The sequence below is a fragment of the Zingiber officinale genome, chromosome 4B (assembly GCF_018446385.1).
Source record: "Zingiber officinale cultivar Zhangliang chromosome 4B, Zo_v1.1, whole genome shotgun sequence".
Taxonomy (NCBI): Eukaryota; Viridiplantae; Streptophyta; class Magnoliopsida; order Zingiberales; family Zingiberaceae; genus Zingiber; species Zingiber officinale.
The window spans coordinates 13,135,938-13,155,077 of NC_055993.1; the positions used below are offsets into that span (position 1 = coordinate 13,135,938).

Here is a 19,140-nt window from a genome sequence, read left to right on the forward strand (position 1 = left end):
GGCAGAACTACGGTCGTGTCACCAGGCCAATGGTCCAGTCAGTCGGACTTGCGACCTCCTTCGACTAGACTTGAAGGGAAGGCATGTGATCCGGTGGTAAAGATCGGGGGTCCACATAGGAAGGGGTCAACGACATGAGGGAGTCAAAGTCAAGAGCAGACTTGAGACCCGGCTGATCGGGGAGGTCACTTGGCCGGCCGACCAGAGTAAATCCTGGGACAGTGCGGAGATAGCTCGACCTCGGGTTGAGCTTCCGACGCTCACAAGTCTCCCTTATGGAGGAACCGTTGTGCCGAGCGGCCAATCCGCCCAGTCGAACTGTAGATCAACCAGCTCGTACTACCGTCCGAGTATGTGACCGAGCGGCCTTCTCGCTCGGTCCGATGCGCGTACATACCCGAGCACCCTGGAGGCCGAGCGGCCATCCCATCCGACCCATTAAGAGACAAAAGACTTAAAAGAGGACAAAAAGGGCAGCTAGTGATATCATTTTCGAGACACCTGCCGCAGGCAAACAGCATGGTCGGCGGTCGGGCCATACCGAGGATCGTACGGTGGAAGTTTCCACTATCATGTCAGAGATATGCTCGGACGGTTGCGGCATGGCGTCAGACATGCTTTTCTGACACAACCATTTTGAGGTATGCTTTGAGGAGCGTGCACGCCTCGTGAAGCGTGCACGCGCCTCTCCGAGGTCCTATATAAGGACCTCCAGACTTCGGTTGAGGTATGCTTTTCTCATCTACTGCAGCTACAATCTCATTATTTTGCCTCTACTTCATCTTGCCGTTGCCTGACTTGAGCGTCGGAGGGCCGTTGCCGGGAACCCCTTCCCGGCTCGATTTTGTGCTTGCAAGTGCTCGCCGGCGGTTCACAGCAGTCGGAGGTCTACACGTCATCATCGAGAGCGCCACGTACCCAGCGTTCATCAACTCAGCACTCGGACAGGATCATCTAGTATGTCTCAATTCACATACAAGTCATCCAATCATCTTTGTGAGATGTAAAATATGCTTTTCTTAAACCAATGAATCATGCATCTTTATCGAGACATTTTCCATTTGATCATCCTACTTAGGATGTCAAGCAATGCCATTTTAGTCTCTAATTACAAAGAATTGAAATAATGCATGTAAATGAGTATGTCATACATTAAATGCATAACTTCAATAAGACAACACCCGAAAGATAATGGTTTTAAGAGAAACTATTGCAAATTTGATCAAAGACAACGGTTTTTGGCAAAACTGTTGTCTTTGAACTCCCCATTAAATATAAAAGACAACGGTTTTGTGAAAACTGTTGTCATTGAGCGGCTTCATTTTAAATCAACAACACTTTTTATAACGGCTTTCTAAACTGTTGTTTTTATGCGCATTTTTAAGGGATACGACAACAGTTTAAATAAAACTATTGTAATTTGACTTTGGTCTTTTTTCTCCTCGCGCGCAGTTTTACTTTCCCTCCTTGAATATCTTTTCGGCGCCCTGTTTTCCCCTTCACGTTCCCGAACCCTAGCCATATTTCTTTCCCTCTCCTCATACAATCTCTTCACGTCATCCTGTCGACCGACCGTCCGCCTCCGTTGCTCTTTGTGGGGGTTGTCGCCCTTTCGATCACCCTCCTCTACCGTGCCACCGCGCCTGTGGTTTTCGTTTCCTCGACCTCCCGCCGAGTCGATTTCATCCATGCTTATCCTGTCATCCCGAAGCAGCAGCTGGCGGCTTCCGTTCCGCCTCCGAGTTTATATCCCCCGTCGGAGCTGCAGTATGAACCGGCGAGCTCTTCTCCTGCTGTTCTGCGGGATGCGACAGTGAGTGTTGCCTCTGTTTTTTTCCCTCCCAGAAAAGAAAGATACCTTTTTAGGGTTCCGACGAAATGGTGATACTGCGATGATAGGAAAGCCAGGAAATGAGGTTGGAGAGGGTCCTGAAAGCGGCTTCTACCGTGGACAATGCGGTGATAATAACCTCCTTCAATGTGTTCTGGTCCACGCCCGGATCTGTACTGGACGTGTTCCTGGAGAGCTTCCGCATTGGGAATGGGACAAGAGAGCTACTGAACCACTTGGTCATGGTCGCCGTGGACGACAAGGCATACGAGCGGTGCGTCGTCGTGCACCGACACTGCTTAGACTTCAAGGTCGAGGGGGTAGACTTCTCTGCTGAGAAGGTGTTCAACTCGCCCAAATACTTAGACATGATGTGGGCGCGGCTTGATTTCCTGCGCCTGGTGCTGGAGAAAGGCTTCGACTTCATCTTCTCGGTGAGTTTGACGACCTCTCCATTAAACAACAAAAACAAAGGAACAAAAAAAAGAAGACATTATTTGATGGATTACTAAGGCCATTATTTTCTCTTCAAGTTTAAAAATTCTCTTCACAAGTATCTGCTTCTTTTTTCTTTAGTAGGCCTTTTATGAAAGCGAATGGATATTTATGGATCTATTCTCCTGCACATGCGATGCAACTAGTTAAAGTTGTTCCATGAAAAAGTTTCTTCTGCAGAATGAGTGCAAACTTTAACTTCATGAATTGAAAACTAAAGCTCCAGCACACATTCCATATTAAAGGAAGAACAATTAAAAGAGATATAACAAGTTAGCAAGTAAACTTAACGTCAGAGATCTCCCGCTGAGTTTGTCGGGGGTTAAAAGAGATATAACAGAATTATCCAAATTGACCAGATCAAATTATCAAATCAAATCATATTAGTATTTGGATTATTCTAATAATTCTGTTATAATTATTTTCAGAATTATTTTTAGAATAATTCTGTTATTTATTAATTAGTTATTTGACCAAGTACTTTTGAACATTATATATTGTATTGTCCTTAGGACAAATATCAATGAACAATAGATTTTATTATTCTCATCTTATTCCTTCCTCTCTCCCTATTCTTCTTCTTACAACAATATCTCTTTTTGGGTTTCTCTGAAGATCGGATCGACTTAACTGCTTTATTCAAATAATTCCAAATTCTCTTTTGCAGCTGGCTTATAAAGAGTTTTGTACCATCCTTCAGCTGCAAGAGAAGTAGATGAGCCTTTGGGAAAATGATAGATCATAGATGTGCATGTCCTGGCATTCCAGAAATACGAAGTAGATGAATCTAAAGCGACAAGTTTCAACTACTCAAAGATCTGATGTGCATAGGATTACCTGAAACAAAGGCAACAATAGATAAGGTAAGAAAAAGGAAAAGGGAAATCTTTGCTTCTATTTGATGATTGATGTGCATACTATTTCTTACCAAGCAGAAGATGTATCATCAAGGCCACAACAACGTCGTTTCTTCTAGGGAAGCATTTCCTCCAGAGAGGCATTTGTTATTGCAACAATGGGGGAGCATTCCAGACGAATCGGGACTAGTGCTATCAACTGATGCAAAGCCAAGGTTGAAGTGGACACCTGAACTCCATGATAAATTCATAGAAGCAGTTAATCAACTTGGCGGAGTAGACAGTAAGTATACAAGAAAAATATATATAGAGCCAAGGCAACATACTTTGCATGATAGCAAACTAACTTGTTTAAGTGTAATGCAGAGGCAACACCAAAAGCAGTCATGAGACTCATGGGCATTCCTGGACTGACAGTGTATCACCTAAAAAGCCATCTTCAGGTCCTGACTAACTAATTCCTTAATTCTTCTTCCTTAACTTTTCTTTATTCATTTTTATATTTGAAGACTATGCTTCTCTTGTTGAATTGCAGAAGTACAGACTCAGCAAAAATCTTCAACCTCAAGCAAACATGGGAAGTACTAAGAGTGGTAAGAGCAAATCCAAATTTATCAAACATAATGAGCTTGCAAGCTAATACATAATGCTGCAGTTGTAGGTTGTCAGCTAGCAGCAGAAATGACAGATGAAGGTAATAATAATATATCAGCCGTTACCAATACAAATATTGTTCCCCAGCCTAAGTAAGAGAACATCAACACTCATTTAATCTGATGATAATAATAATAAAAAATCTACAACTAAAAGAGCGCCATTTCAGACCTATTCAGATAAATGAAGCACTTCAAATACAAATTGAGGTACAAAGACAGCTACAAGAACAACTGGAGGTAAATTTTAGTCAACACGTAGTGTTAAGATTAGATCCATGATACCTTATTTGAGTTGATAAGAATTTAACAGAAAAAAGAAATGTTCTATTACAAATGGAGTCTCACTCGTGTTCTATAAAATAAAAATAAAAAAGAATTAAACTGGGTTTGCATCTTAGAATTGATATACTATGCGGTTACTCAGGTGTTTTTTAAAGTTAAAACATTTTTATGCGTTAAGTTTTCATTGACAAGTGGAGAGTGAACCAGATCTTAGACTTTGCTACCTTTTAATCTTACCTAGAGCGCACTCTAGATTTGAAACAGGGATGCAATTGGGATGATAGATGGTTGAGCTTAGTTACCTTGTTTTTTAGTGAATATTTGTAAGAGGATCTAGCTCCAAGCTGTCTTGCATGGATATCTCCATGTAGGAGAGCCACTATAAAACATGAATGTAAAGTTGCATCTTATAGATAATATCATATTGTCTTTTAGAAGAAAAAAAAATCCTTTGCCTCATAGGACTGAGCTACAAAAGTTGTCCTTGCATGTAAAGTAGCATCTTATTGATAATGTCACATTATCTTTTAGAAGGAAAAAATTATTCCTTTCCCTTGTAGGAATGAGCTACAAAAGTTGTTTTCGGTGAGAAATTTAGTTGTCACCATTGGAATGTCCATTATGAATGAATCCACATAATGTACATTAGAGGACAAGTAATCACTTTATCTATAAAGGATACACCAGTTTAGTTGATAGCATGAATGCATCATTTTTAGGACAATTCTATTATATTTTTTTCAAACCTTGTTTTTTCAATGGAGATTTCCATCCTTGAAATTCCAAGGACTGTTGTCAATTCTAAGATATGGCATCCTACTGAATTTGACTTCTACTTGTAGCCATGCAAGCATTCAAGTAACTCATCTCACAACTAATACCTTTTGTATGATGTACTTATTTAGGTAATTGTTGTAAAAATATATATGTATTTATTATTCTTTCAGAACAAGTTTTTTCATACGTATAATAGTGTATTTCTTTTGATATCAATAGGTTGTTGATCTCCTAGTACCTTATCAAAAGGGTAGAAACATTGGATTTTTATTTCTTGTTTTTATTTTTGGTAGAAAGTAATAAAGGAAATAATGCCTTCTAGTTTTAAGTCTGAAATTTATTTCTTGTTTTTATTTTTGATTTCTCTTGCATGGCATAATGTTTTCTGCTTGATTTTTTTGTTGGAGCAGCTCATGCTATCCGATGGTTTTGGAAGAAGAGAAACAAAATACCAAAATGAAATCTTTCATTTTAAAACTTCATTCTTCTTGCATTTATAGTCTCCAGCTTTTCTTGGTGTTTAGAACAAAAGTGAAAAACTAGTTCAGCAAGCCTATCATTGGATTAAGGTATTATTAATTTCCCCACTGTTAAAAATTGTTAAAAGACAACGGATTTTATCCTTCCACAATCAGGATTCGTTCTCTGGTTGACAATCAGAAACTGAGATTGAAGCGGCAGATATTGAATACTATTTTAGGTACCTTAATATCTGTAAGGTAATTTTTTCAGGCAGTTAATAATTTAAATTGTTTCTGCTGTAGCATGGATAATCTCTATAAGGACATTTTTCTTCGTGGCAAGATGGATGATCAAGGTTGGGTTCCCATCTCATTGATTGCTACCTTTAACATGGTGAGTAATCCATGTGATTATGGATATCAGAAGTAATTCCGTGTTCAAAAAATTTAACTGCCTCTACTTCCTAACACATCACAATATATGCAGGTCAAAAGGGTGACAACGAGCACAGCGATGATATTGAATGCTCTAAGAGATTCGACAGAACTTGAAATATAGGTACTTCACCCCCATCTTTTCCCCTCTTGATTCTACTCTTATCAGTTATGTTTCTTAAATAATTCATCTTGGTATTTTTCTTCAAAACCTGTTCTTGCAATCATCTACAAGCAGAGAAAATTAGAAGATGAGAGGATTGGATGAGATGGTTACTGCCCTCGATGGAAAATCCAAATGGTCATGGTTCCACGCCTCACTTGACATTGAACCATGATGATTCAGTCATTCACCCCATGTAGACTCTCGGATTAGAGGAATCTTCCAGCCAGGCTACCATGAGTCGTACTCAAACTGAGGTAGCACTTGATAAGGGATCAACATCCTGTAGCTGCAATAGCCAGCAGGGTAGAGATCCAGCTCAACTAGAAGAACTTTGTCGCAGCAGTTCAGATCATGAAATAGGCAGTGATTGAATCATCATGAAATAGTCTTTTGGCTATTGTTCATTAGTTGTAAATAAAATTTATTTGTTTATTTATATTGGGATAAATTTTATTTGAACATGAGATATGTTTCTTCTTTTGTGATTATAATTCTTGTATAACTAACATTTTGAATGATATTAATGTGGGGAATATTCTTTCTTGATTATGATTCTTTATTATATTTTAAATTGAAATATGATATATTGGTATTAAAAGATAATAATTTAAAAGACAACGATTTAAAATCGTTATTGTTGTCTATCACCCTCTAAGACAACAGTTAAAAATCATTGTCGTAGCCCCAAAAACGGTTGTAACTGGCATAAAAATGCTCTAAATAACAACAGTTTTAAACCGTTGTCTTTTCATTCAAAGACAACGGTTTAAAACCATTGCAAAACTGTTGTCTTTTTATTCAAAGACAACGGTTTAAAACCGTTGTCGTAGCCCCCCACTTTTAACAACACTGCCAATTACAACAGTTTTAAAGGCCTACGACAATGGTTTTTAACCGTTGTTTTTTAATATTTTTGTTGTAGTGAGTTATAGCAAGAGTGAATATGTAGAATTTTCATTTAAGTTTCATCAACTAATCACTATGCCAAATCCACAATTTGATATAGGCTATCCTATCTCCCTTGAATGTGCCAAAAACTCAAACTTGACGCACTTCATGATTCTATCATATGGTGCCAATTTTAATCAACTTAAGAACTCATTTCTTATTAGCACACTATAAACTCATCAAGGATAAAAATCAATTTCACATTTTAAAGATGTCACAATACCTTGAAAATGCTCTAAAATACCAACTTCACCATGGTTGGATTAATTACCCTTCTAATTAGGGTTGACACACCATATACCCATTTAGTGTAAAGAGATCACACTCTTAGGAACCCAATATCTATTGGAGTTCCTTGGGTGTACTAGGTACTCACTAGAGATAACTTCCCTAAATACCTTCCTAATGTCTTTCCTAAGATTCTTAGATGTTTTAGTCATGCTACTCTCCTCAAGGTCAACACTAGGGATACCCTTCCTTGTAATCTTAATCTAACTCCTAGACGTAGGGTTAATTCTATAACTATATGGAATTCTATGGTACGATGATACATTTTCCTTGGCTTTGGGTTTGTATCCCAAACCTTTCTTGCCCTTGAACGATTCTTGCCTATCTAAGCTTAGATTTTTTTGTTAGTATTAGCCCTAGTACCAATTATGAGATGATTGTAAAGGGCTCATTTTGTATCATATATCATTACTAATAAAAGGCAAAGTTGGTTATTATATTTATTTTAGTTCAGTGCCAATTGAATAAGTATAATAATGTCCTTGGGTAGTAAGTTCTTATCTACAGTATATCAATTGGTTGAATTTATAGTAAGATATTGTAGATACACTACTCTTAACTTTTCATAGTCGAGCATTAATATACAAGGATAATATTAATACGTTGAGACTAGCATGTAGGTCAACGGATGACTTGATCTTACAAGTTATGGATATGAGATATCAGGTTGACACATTGGTATATATTAGAGAATATATACTGAATGACCCACCATGAGGATGTTGCATGGATCGTCATATGAGTGTCATAAACATTCTTATGTGACTATTGGTATGAATAGTCCTTAGACCTAAAGTCACTACGGTTCCCTACATAAGGGGTTGTATACTTTGGTATCGTCAAACGTCACCCGTAACAGGGTGGACTATAAAGTCGATCATTGGGTATGCAATGAATTATGCGGAGGGATGTGAGTGATGTTGATGGGATCTATCCCTTCCATATGACAGAAGCGATATCTATGGACCCTTGATTAGTAGGACACTAGAAAGCATGACCATGCGTAAATGAGTCAATATGAGATATTGAGCTCATTTGTTTGAGTGTGTCTACTTGGAGATCAAGAAACACAAAGATTGATAAGAGTATAACACGGTCTATGCCTCATTGATCAATCTAGATATCAAGGATAGAGGGACCAAGTCATACAAGATAATAGCCACGAACAAGTTAAGTCGGATCTCAATTTTCTCGTCACTTGGGTAGCAATGATGCGTTGCTAGATGTCATTCATTGCTTAGGTATCTAAATGGTGATTTGGGTACATTGCCAACGTTACGAGAACCTATAGGGTCACACACAAAGAACAAGTTGATATGGAGATGTGTTCATGTGATGAATCATTGGATTAAGTGTAATCTGAATTTGACTCATTAAGTTAGACTCAAAGGGTTCCAATTGTTGGATTGAGTCGAGTTGCATGAGAATCAATGGGTTAGACTCATTGGGTGAACTTGAGTTCACCAAAGAAGTTTAATGGTCAAAATTGAACCATTGGATTGAATAGTTAATCTTGAGTCATTGGATGGGAAGATGAAAGGGCAAAACCCTTGGTATTTATATGATGAGTATATATATCATTTGGATGATAACTTTTATGTAGATGAAAAGGTAAGACACCTTTGGCATTCTTCTTCTTCCTCCTTGCCTCTCTTGGCCGAAACTCCTAGTTGAGGTTACTAGCACAACCTTAGGTGTTTTGATCTCCATCTTGCTTTGTTTGTAAGACAATCAAAGACAAGGCTTGTTCGTGTAGATACCATAAAGGCGCGGACGTGTGATCGTGTTGAGATCCGAGCTGTCGGGAGATCGTGTGCACACATCAAGGGTATAATCCTATCATGTAGCTTAGTATAGATTATTTTTAAAAAATATTTCTTCCCTTCGCATAGATCTGTTGGATGGAGGATCTAGTAAATTTCCGCTGCACTTTCTCGTGTTTAGCGTGCTAGATCCCAATAGTGGTATCAGAGCCACTTGCGAAGGAATATGCTAAGTTATTAGAATTTTTATATATGATATAGAAATTACATGATAGGGTTTATTGTGATTTGCAAAACTTATGAGTTTCGGCCACACAAGACTCTTGGCCAGATTATGGGTCTCGGCCAAACTATGAGTCTTAGCCAGATTCTGAGTCTCGGCCAACTCCTGAGTCTTGAACGATATGGATGTTTTGTTGGGAACAAAACGAAGTTGGTGTGAGACCAACAAGGTCGCGGCCAGAGATGTTTTGTTTAGAACAAAATGTAGTTGGTATTGTGGGTAGTAGAGTCTCGGGTAAAGCAGTAACTCATAAAATGAGTATGCAAAATAAATTTTTCTTCAGAGGCGCTGCCACTTGAAAACCCCGCAAGGGGCGCTGCCCCTTGACCCCGCTCGCTAATCGGCTAACGGAACCGCCATGGTGTTATGGCTCATAATTTATTGTTGAAATCATAGTAAATTTATGTCATAAGAATATTATGAATATATATGACATGGTGCATGGTTATAGCCCTTTAACCCCAATGTGATTGGATGTGTGTAATGTTGTAATTCATAATACGACCTGCGTGTCGTGCCTTCATCCCTTTTATTCTTGTTGAAATTAGATTACACTCGAATGTAACTCAAGTTTCTTTAGATTTTGTAATGTACAAAATTTGAAAGAGTTAGTCTTCTGAACGATGGGTGAAAAGGAAGGAAGGACAACAACACACGACAAACAAGGAAGCGCTTGGAGAAGCGGCTTAGACCTAGGTTGACTTATCGCTCTTCTCATTGGCTTGAGAAGATCATAGTTTATAGGGGCCATAACCATGTCACGTTTAAAGTTATGTATATGTTGATATATGCCATGATATGCCATGAATGTATGTGATGCATGTGTAGCTATCATAATTAGGTCCTTTACATATATCTACTAAAGTTTAGTACTCACTACTACCTCGATCATTTGTAGTGAGATTTGCCAAAGCAAAGTGACTCGTTTTATCTTGGTAGAGTGCGACTGGACAATTGTGATGTCCGACTATTGAACTTTGGGTGTGACCTAACTAAGTTGAGAACTTAGAGGCATATCCCATAAGATGTAAATCATATTATACTAGTCTTGGGCGATTAACAAAGGCTAACTCAAGATGAGTAATAGTATGAATTTCATAAGATGGGAAAATGAACAAATAGTTTTGTTCACCTAAAGATACAAGAGTTACATAGGATGTAATTGATAAATGTTGTCTACCTAAGTTGTACTAAGTCTTGGACGATTATCCAAAGCTAACTCAAGATAAGATATAATGTGGATCTTGTCCTATTGGTACATGCTGCTTACCTAATTTATAAAAGTCTTGGGCGATTAGCCAAAGCTAACTCAAGATGAGGTATAATGTGGATCTTGCCCCACTTGAATGTCTTTACTTTTGGGTTTAGAGCTAGTAGTGACTTGCTCCTATCAAGTTTTAGAATTCAATGGGAGAATTATTTAATTAAAGGCCTAATTAAATGATCTGAACATGATACTTCTCTGTATTTTATTGTTGTAGACCACCATATCGTCTAGTACGTAGAAGACACTATCTCTGTGATCTGTCCTTGATAAGAATAAGCTCAATGAAGCTAATTTCCTAGACTGTTATAGAAACATGAGAATAGTTCTCAAGCAAGATTAAATAAAAAATACTACATCCTAGACCAGCCTATTCCTGAAGTACCCCTGCTACTGCCACTAGAGCTGATAGGGATGCTTACAAGAAGCATCAAGATGATGCATTAGATGTATCATGTCTTATGCTCGTCACCATGAACTCTGAGCTTCAGAAAGAACATGAGAACATGGATGCTTATGATATGGTTGAACACCTTAGAAAACTATATCAAGAACAAGCAAGGCATGAGAGATTTGAGATCTCTAAAGCACCGTTTGTCACGTCCCAAAGGAGTCCCTGTCCGAAGAAATTTCGGCAGCATCTCCCCTGTACGGGTGACAATCTGAAGCATTACTACATACAAAATATACCTCAGCCACACTCGGCTGGAATATATATACAAAATATAAACAACATGACATGCAATTTAATATACTCAGCCTACCCGGCTGGACAAAAACACACAGCAGCGGAAGACATAAAACGACACGAACGTAAAACTAACAACGACACTAACAAAAATACCTGTCATCACAGACTTGACCCAAAATTCACATCGACTTATTGAAAAATAAAATACACAAAATCAATATACCACCCCAAACGATAAAAAAACCAAAACGAAAACTATCATCGAGTGTGACGTAGGACCCAGGACTGGCAGCCGACATCTCTCCAAGCATCCATGACTCATCTATCTGTTACCTGGTGAAAGAAAACCATTTTGTGGGGTGGTGAGTATTGGAACTCAACGGGTAAGGAAAGAGATAGTGCATGAACATGTAAGTAGAGCGTGTCAACAGTATACAGTCTCATAAAAGATAGCAGATACTACAATAAAACCAAAAGAAATGCTCATACCTGAAACCATATCCTAGGCTAGGTAAAATAGGTCAAAACTGATACTAACCTGCTAAAGCAAGGTATATACCACATTCTAATGAATAAACCAGTATCTAAACATCTACAATGAGAATTGTGTACAACAGCAATAAATAAGCAATAACAACATATATAGACAACAATAGCCAAAACAAATATAATAATAAACAGCGTATGCACGGATGACCACTCCCGCCCACCTCTCCGCACCATGACTCCTGTATGGTCGAGAGGCCGGGTCAGTGACAGACTGTACACCCCACTCCAGCTACCACTCACACGAATGGCCGAGGGGACAGTTGCATAGTAACTAACTAGCTACATCTGCGACGGGGTCCCTGCTGCTCGTACTCCAGCTACCACTCAATTGGTGGTAGTAGTTATTACTGATCAATAAGTAGGAATACTTAGAGAAACAACCGCATTGCAATCGACATGCTCGTATGTACAATACCATCATATATATATATATTATATAACAAATGTACATGAAGCCAGCATGCTCAATATCGTACACAAATAAGCAATAGTCCAAGCATACAAACATGGTATCTAGTATCTGCTACTGATCATGGACAACAACAAGAGACTGTATAGATATGGAACGAATTTCTCAAAGATTGCGTGGAAGTATCAAGCGCAGGAAAGTAAGAGTGGAGTCAAGGTAAACAGTCCTTATCCAAAATAATTCATGCGCTAAGGTCAAAGTACTAAAAGAAAACAAAGCAAGAAGTACCCGCCTCAAAAGAAAATCGTATCAAACCAAATCCGACGTCGAGACGCTCATCTCGAATCAGAGTCCTGCAAATCATATATATTATACAATTTAGCTAACAGATAAGCAATAAGTGGCTAGACCTAAAGATCCAAACCCTCAGGAAAAATAAACCCTATTCACCATTTAATCTCGATTTATCTAATCCATTTGATTGAGTCAGGTTTAACCCAACATTCCCAATTCATCGAATAAATCCTATAATCCTCAATCAAAATCAAATACTCTACGTATGATAATCAATTCAATGAACCCATCGACAAACATACAATCATGATATTCAACTAATCTCAATTACGCAAACCATGAGAGATTTACTAACACAAAATCCACGTTTAACCTCATCAATCAACAAACCAAATCCAATATAGAAATGAAATTAAATTAACAACAATCCATTCCTAACTTAACCCCAAGTTAACCTAGCTACACATGAACAACCAATTATATAATGGATCAATACTATCCAAACCAACTCACCCAAACTCGATCGTGGTATTGCTGGTGTTATTGGCCGGAGTAAGTGGTGATCGACAAGGTGACAGTGCACTCCAATTTAAAGAATTGAAGTGTAGATCATTAACCCAACAACAGAATATATAATTTGTAGACAACCTAATGTTTACCTCAAATCTTTGCCCACGGAATTAACTCCCACGAAGACTATCTCCCGGCAACCAGGTAACCAACGATGGCAGACCCAAATTCGAAGCCTTGATCTGTGATCCTCCGCCGGAGACAAATAGAAGGTGGCGGCAGTGAATCAAGGCTAGGGCTCGGCCTTTCCTCTCTTGGCCGAGGTTCTGACCGTGTAGCCAGCTAGTCAAGGAAGAAGGGCAATCACCGGGAAGACGACAGGGCATTCTCGCTCGGGTCGAGATTGTCGACGGTGATGAAGACAAGGATGGAGTGCTCAGCTACCGGCGACCAGCTCCCTTGTGGCGCAGGCGTCAAGGACAACTAGGGCGCAGGGCAGAGAGGAATCGGGCGACAGCTGGGGGCTCAACGAAGAGGTGAGGCCACGGCTGTGACTCGAAAGAGAAGGAGAGGCCGCTGTGGCTCGGCGTCTGGTGCCCGCGTGCGGAGGAGGAGATCGTTGGCTGAGGTGCAGGAGATCGAGAGAGGGAGAGGGAAGAGAGGTTGCGACGGGGGTTTGGGGAAGATGGGTTTCGGCGGATAAGGAAGCTAGGGCACAGGAGATGTTTTTATAACCTAGGGAAATTTTGATTAAACCTTAGATCTCTTTCTCAATCAACTCCCACCTCCAGGTATTTCCAAACAGGCTTTTTCCTAAGCCTATAAATGCATCCCCTTAATATACATCATACGAGGTTCAATTAAATCCCAGAAAATTTCTAAAAATTTCGTTAAAATTATTACCCTATTAAACCTTATTATATAATTATTATTTAGTTCGGTATTTTACATTCTCCCCCACTAATAAAAATTTAGTCCCCAAATTTACTACTTAACTCGGGGATCCTCATCCAAGGATAACAACCAAACAAGATACTCTTATACCATTCAATCCAAGTATCCATGAACAAATCTCCAATCGTAAGATATGACTCTGTGGGTTATGAGCTCATCATGCTTCCGCTACTCCACACTACTTTCTAGCTACCCGTAGTTAAGTCAACTACTTCAGAAATCCATAATCCACTATCAATAGATCCTCCAAATACTCAAGTATCCACCATACAAAAGTTCTAATCCAAAATCCAAGGGTCAATCAACCGTAAGATCATTGAAATCAAATCACCAACTACAAATCACCAAATCCATAATCATCACACAAGTGCTACTCCTTATGTTTCTATCCACCTCAAATACCAAACAATAAATCCTTAAGTCATATATTCACTAATAAAGTATCTGAAAATCAGATATTACCACATTTAGATGTTGTGTAAGAGGATATCCACCCGTAAACCATTAAGAATCAACATATCACAACATATGATCTGACCAATGACTAACACAACACAAATCATACATGGCACAAACAACTAGTCAAGTAACAATAAATATGTACAATGACATTATACAAACATACCTCCTATAGCTTGGAGATGTCCTGCCGCTGCCTAGTCCCACAACTCGAGAGTCACATCAAGGGATCAACATATAAAGGGAAAACAAAACAATCGGAACAACAAAAATCATAAATCGAAACAAGATCAAAATTTCAAAACACAAAACACAACATTTGACTCGAACCATGCTCTGATATCATAAAATTGCTATCAGATTAACTCGAAACTCCAAAACAACAGGCATCGTAAACCGGCTCTGATACCATAAAATTGGTATCAGATAATTCTCGAAAATCTAAAATAAAAACAAAACATGCATCGTACCCGCTCTGATACCACTAAATTGGAGTCAGATTAACTCAAAGAATCCAAAGCGAAAAGCAAGTATCGTATACCTTGCTCTGATACAATAAAATTGGTATCAGATTAACTCAAAAATAATCATAAATTGAAACAAGATCGAAACTGCTCTGATACCATAAATTGGTATCAGATTAACTTGAATATAATCATAAATCGATACAAGATCGAAACTACTCTGATAACATAAAATAAGTATCAGATTAAATCAAAAATCCAGTACACGAAAAACAGGCATCGAAAAACTGCTCTGATACCACTAAATTGATATCAGAATAATTCAAAAATACAAAACACTAAAAACAAATTGCAAAATCTGAAACATAAAAATAGGCTTCGCAAAACCTGAGCTCTGATACCACTAAATTGTCACGCCCCAAAGGAGTCCCTGTCCGAAGAAATTTCGGCAATATCTCTCCTGTACGGGTGACAATCTGAAGCATTACTACATACAAAATATACCTCAGCCACACTCGACTGGAATATATATACAAAATATAAACAACATGACACACAATTTAATATACTCAGCCTACTCGGCTGGACAAAAACACACAGCAGCGGAAGACAAAACGACACGAACATAAAACTAACAACGACACTAACAAAAATACCTGTCATCATAGACTTGGCCCAAAATTCACATCGACTTATTGAAAAATAAAATACACAAAAACAATATACCACCCCAAACGATAATAAAACCAAAACGAAAACTATTATCGAGTGTGACGTAGGACCCAGGACTAGCAGCCGGCATCTCTCCAAGCATCCATGACTCATCTATCTGTTACCTGGTGAAAGAAAACCATTTTGTGGGGTGGTGAGTATTGGAACTCAGCGGGTAAGGAAAGAGATAGTGCATGAACATGTAAGTAGAGAGTGTCAACAGTATGCAGTCTCATAAGAGATAGCAGATACTACAATAGAACCAAAATAAATGCTCATACCTGAAACCATATCCTAGGCTAGGTAAAACAGGTCAAAACTGATACTAACCTGCTAAAGTAAGGTATATACCACATTCTAATGAATAAACCAGTATCTAAACATCTACAATGAGAATATATCTCAACATAAGTAAACATATCAGCATATGTGAACAACAGCAATAAATAAGCAATAACAGCATATATAGACAGCAGCAGCCAAAACAAATATAATAATAAACAGCGTATGCACGGATGACCACTCCCGCCCACCTCTCCGCACCATGACTCCTGTATGGTCGAGAGGCCGGGTCAGTGACAGACTGTAGACCACTCCAGCTACCACTCACACGAATGGCCGAGGGGACAGTTGCATAGTAACTAACTAGCTACATCTGCGACGGGGTCCCTGCTCACACGAGTGGCCGAGTGCGGCACGACAGGACAAGCGACATCAACTCCAGCTACCACTCTCTCGAGTGGCCGAGGATGCGGCATGCATGCAATGACATGATGCGAATAATGCAACAGTCATCATATATATATATATATATAAGCAGAAACAGGTATGCTACAGGAAGCCAGCATGCTCAATATCGTACACAAATAAGCAATAGTCCAAGCATACAAACATGGTATCTAGTATCTGCTACTGATCATGGACAACAACAAGAGACTGTATAGATATGGAACGAATTTCTCAAAGATTGCGTGGAAGTATCAAGCGCAGGAAAGTAAGAGTGGAGTCAAGGTAAACAGTCCTTATCCAAAATAATTCATGCACTAAGGTCAAAGTACTAAAAGAAAACAAAGCAAGAAGTACCCGCCTCAAAAGAAAATCGTATCAAACTAAATCCGACGTCGAGACGCTCATCTCGAATCAGAGTCCTGCAAATCATATATATTATACAATTTAGCTAACAGATAAGCAATAAGTGGCTAGACCTAAAGATCCAAACCCTCAGGAAAAAAAAACCCTATTCACCATTTAATCTCTATTTTTCTAATCCATTTGATTGAGTCAGGTTTAACCCAACATTCCCAATTCATCGAATAAATCCTATAATCCTCAATCAAAATCAAATACTCTACGTATGATAATCAATTCAATGAACCCATCGACAAACATACAATCATGATATTCAACTAATCTCAATTACGCAAACCATGAGAGATTTACTAACACAAAATCCACGTTTAACCTCATCAATCAACAAACCAAATCCAATATAGAAATGAAATTAAATTAACAACAATCCATTCCTAACTTAACCCCAAGTTAACCTAGCTACACATGAACAACCAATTATATAATGGATCAATCCTATCCAAACCAACTCACCCAAACTCAATCGTGGTATTGCTGGTGTTATTGGCCGGAGTAAGTGGTGATCGACAAGGTGACAGTGCAGTCCAATTTAAAGAATTGAAGTGTAGATCATTAACCCAACAACAGAATATATAATTTGTAGACAACCTAATGTTTACCTCAAATCTTTGCCCACGGAATTAACTCCAACGAAGACTATCTCCCGGCAACCAGGTAACCAACGATGGCAGACCCAAATTCGAAGCCTTGATCTGTGATCCTCCACCGGAGACAAATAGAAGGTGGCGGCAGTGAATCAAGGCTAGGGCTCGGCCTTTCCTCTCTTGGCCGAGGTTCTGACCGTGTAGCCAGCTAGTCAAGGAAGAAGGGCAATCACCGGGAAGACGACAGGGCATTCTCGCTCGGGTCGAGATTGTCGACGGTGATGAAGACAAGGATGGAGTGCTCAGCTACCGGCGACCAGCTCCCTTGTGGCGCAGGCGTCAAGGACAACTAGGGCGCGGGGCAGAGAGGAATCGGGCGACAGCTGGGGGCTCAACGAAGAGGTGAGGCCACGGCTGTGACTCGAAAGAGAAGGAGAGGCCGCTGTGGCTCGGCGTCTGGTGCCCACGTGCGGAGGAGGAGATCGTTGGCTGAGGTGCAGGAGATCGAGAGAGGGAGAGGGAAGAGAGGTTGCGACGGGGGTTTGGGGAAGATGGGTTTCGGCGGATAAGGAAGCTAGGGCACAGGAGATGTTTTTATAACCTAGGGAAATTTTGATTAAACCTTAGATCTCTTTCAGAATCAACTCCCATCTCCGGGTATTTTCAAATAAGCTTTTTCCTAAGCCTATAAATGCATCCCCTTAATATACGTCATACGAGCTTCAATTAAATCTCAGAAAATTTCTAAAAATTTCTAAAAATTTTGTTAAAATTATTACCCTATTAAACCTTATTATATAATTATTATTTAGTTCAGTATTTTACATTCTCCCCCACTAATAAAAATTTAGTTCCCAAATTTACTACTCAACTCGGGGATCCTCATCCAAGGATAACAACCAAACAAGATACTCTTATACCATTCAATCCAAGTATCCATGAACAAATCTCCAATCGTAAGATATGACTCTGTGGGTTATGAGCTCATCATACTTCCGCTACTCCACACTACTTTCTAGCTACCCGTAGTTAAGTCAACTACTTCAGAAATCCATAATCCACTATCAATAGATCCTCCAAATACTCAAGTATCCACCATACAAAAGTTCTAATCCAAAATCCAAGGGTCAATCAACCGTAAGATCATTGAAATCAAATCACCAACTACAAATCACCAAATCCATAACCATCACACAAGTGCTACTCCTTATGTTTCTATCCACCTCAAATACCAAACAATAAATCCTTAAGTCATATATTCACTAATAAAGTATCTGAAAATCAGATATTACCACATTTAGATGTTGTGTAAGAGGATATCCACCCGTAAATCATCAAGAATCAACATATCACAACATATGATCTAACCAATGACTAACACAACACAAATCATACATGGCACAAACAACTAGTCAAGTAACAATAAATATGTACAATGACATTATACAAACATACCTCCTATAGCTTGGAGATGTCCTGCCGCTGCCTGGTCCCACAACTCGAGAGTCACATCAAGGGATCAACTTACAAAGGGAAAACAAAACAATCGGAACACCGAAAATCATAAATCGAAACAAGATCAAAATTTCAAAACACAAAACACAACATTTGACTCGAACCATGCTCTGATACCATAAAATTGGAATCAGATTAACTCGAAACTCCAAAACAACAGGCATCATAAACCAGCTCTGATACCATAAAATTGGTATCAGATAATTCTCGAAAATCTAAAATAAAAACAAAACATGCATCATACCCGCTCTGATACCACTAAATTGGTGTCAGATTAACTCAAACAATCCAAAGCGAAAAGCAAGTATCGTATACCTTGCTCTGATACCATAAAATTGATATCAT

At 38.9% G+C, this 19,140-nt stretch overlaps 1 protein-coding gene and 1 long non-coding RNA gene across 11 annotated transcripts; one reads left to right on the top strand and one right to left on the bottom strand.

Moving 5' to 3' along the window:
- Positions 1-3,021: 3,021 nt before the first annotated feature.
- Positions 3,022-17,876, bottom strand: LOC121974757. Of its 3 annotated transcripts, none has more exons than XR_006110087.1 (3): positions 17,296-17,876; positions 3,255-3,412; positions 3,022-3,163 (listed from the first exon to the last, which is right to left on the bottom strand). It is a non-coding gene; the product is annotated as an uncharacterized LOC121974757 (long non-coding RNA). The 3 variants fall into 3 exon arrangements; XR_006110088.1 differs by lacking the exon at positions 17,296-17,876 and adding an exon at positions 14,539-15,585; XR_006110086.1 differs by lacking the exon at positions 17,296-17,876 and adding an exon at positions 13,109-14,488.
- On the top strand, positions 3,048-6,474 carry LOC121974756 (myb-related protein 2-like). Of its 8 annotated transcripts, none has more exons than XM_042525966.1 (9): positions 3,048-3,189; positions 3,262-3,466; positions 3,550-3,626; positions 3,719-3,776; positions 3,839-3,929; positions 4,007-4,076; positions 5,309-5,598; positions 5,663-5,753; positions 5,847-5,918. In XM_042525966.1, the coding sequence occupies exons 1-7, from the start codon at positions 3,148-3,150 to the stop codon at positions 5,396-5,398; spliced, it is 633 nt and encodes a 210-aa protein (XP_042381900.1). In that variant the 5' UTR covers positions 3,048-3,147; the 3' UTR covers positions 5,399-5,598; positions 5,663-5,753; positions 5,847-5,918. The 8 variants fall into 8 exon arrangements, 6 of the variants coding, with proteins under 6 accessions (XP_042381900.1, XP_042381903.1, XP_042381899.1 ...); XM_042525969.1 differs by having other exon boundaries at positions 5,534-5,598; XM_042525965.1 differs by having other exon boundaries at positions 5,309-5,753.
- Positions 17,877-19,140: the final 1,264 nt, after the last annotated feature.

Bases quoted from the DNA above. Each gene is read 5' to 3' on its own strand.
- LOC121974756 (XM_042525965.1), top strand. From the start codon at position 3,148: ATGTGCATAGGATTACCTGAAACAAAGGCAACAATAGATAAG. The intron at 3,190-3,261 runs GTAAGAAAAAGG...CTTACCAAGCAG, and splicing joins CAAAGGCAACAATAGATAAG to AAGATGTATCATCAAGGCCA. The intron at 3,930-4,006 runs GTAAGAGAACAT...GCGCCATTTCAG, and splicing joins AATATTGTTCCCCAGCCTAA to ACCTATTCAGATAAATGAAG.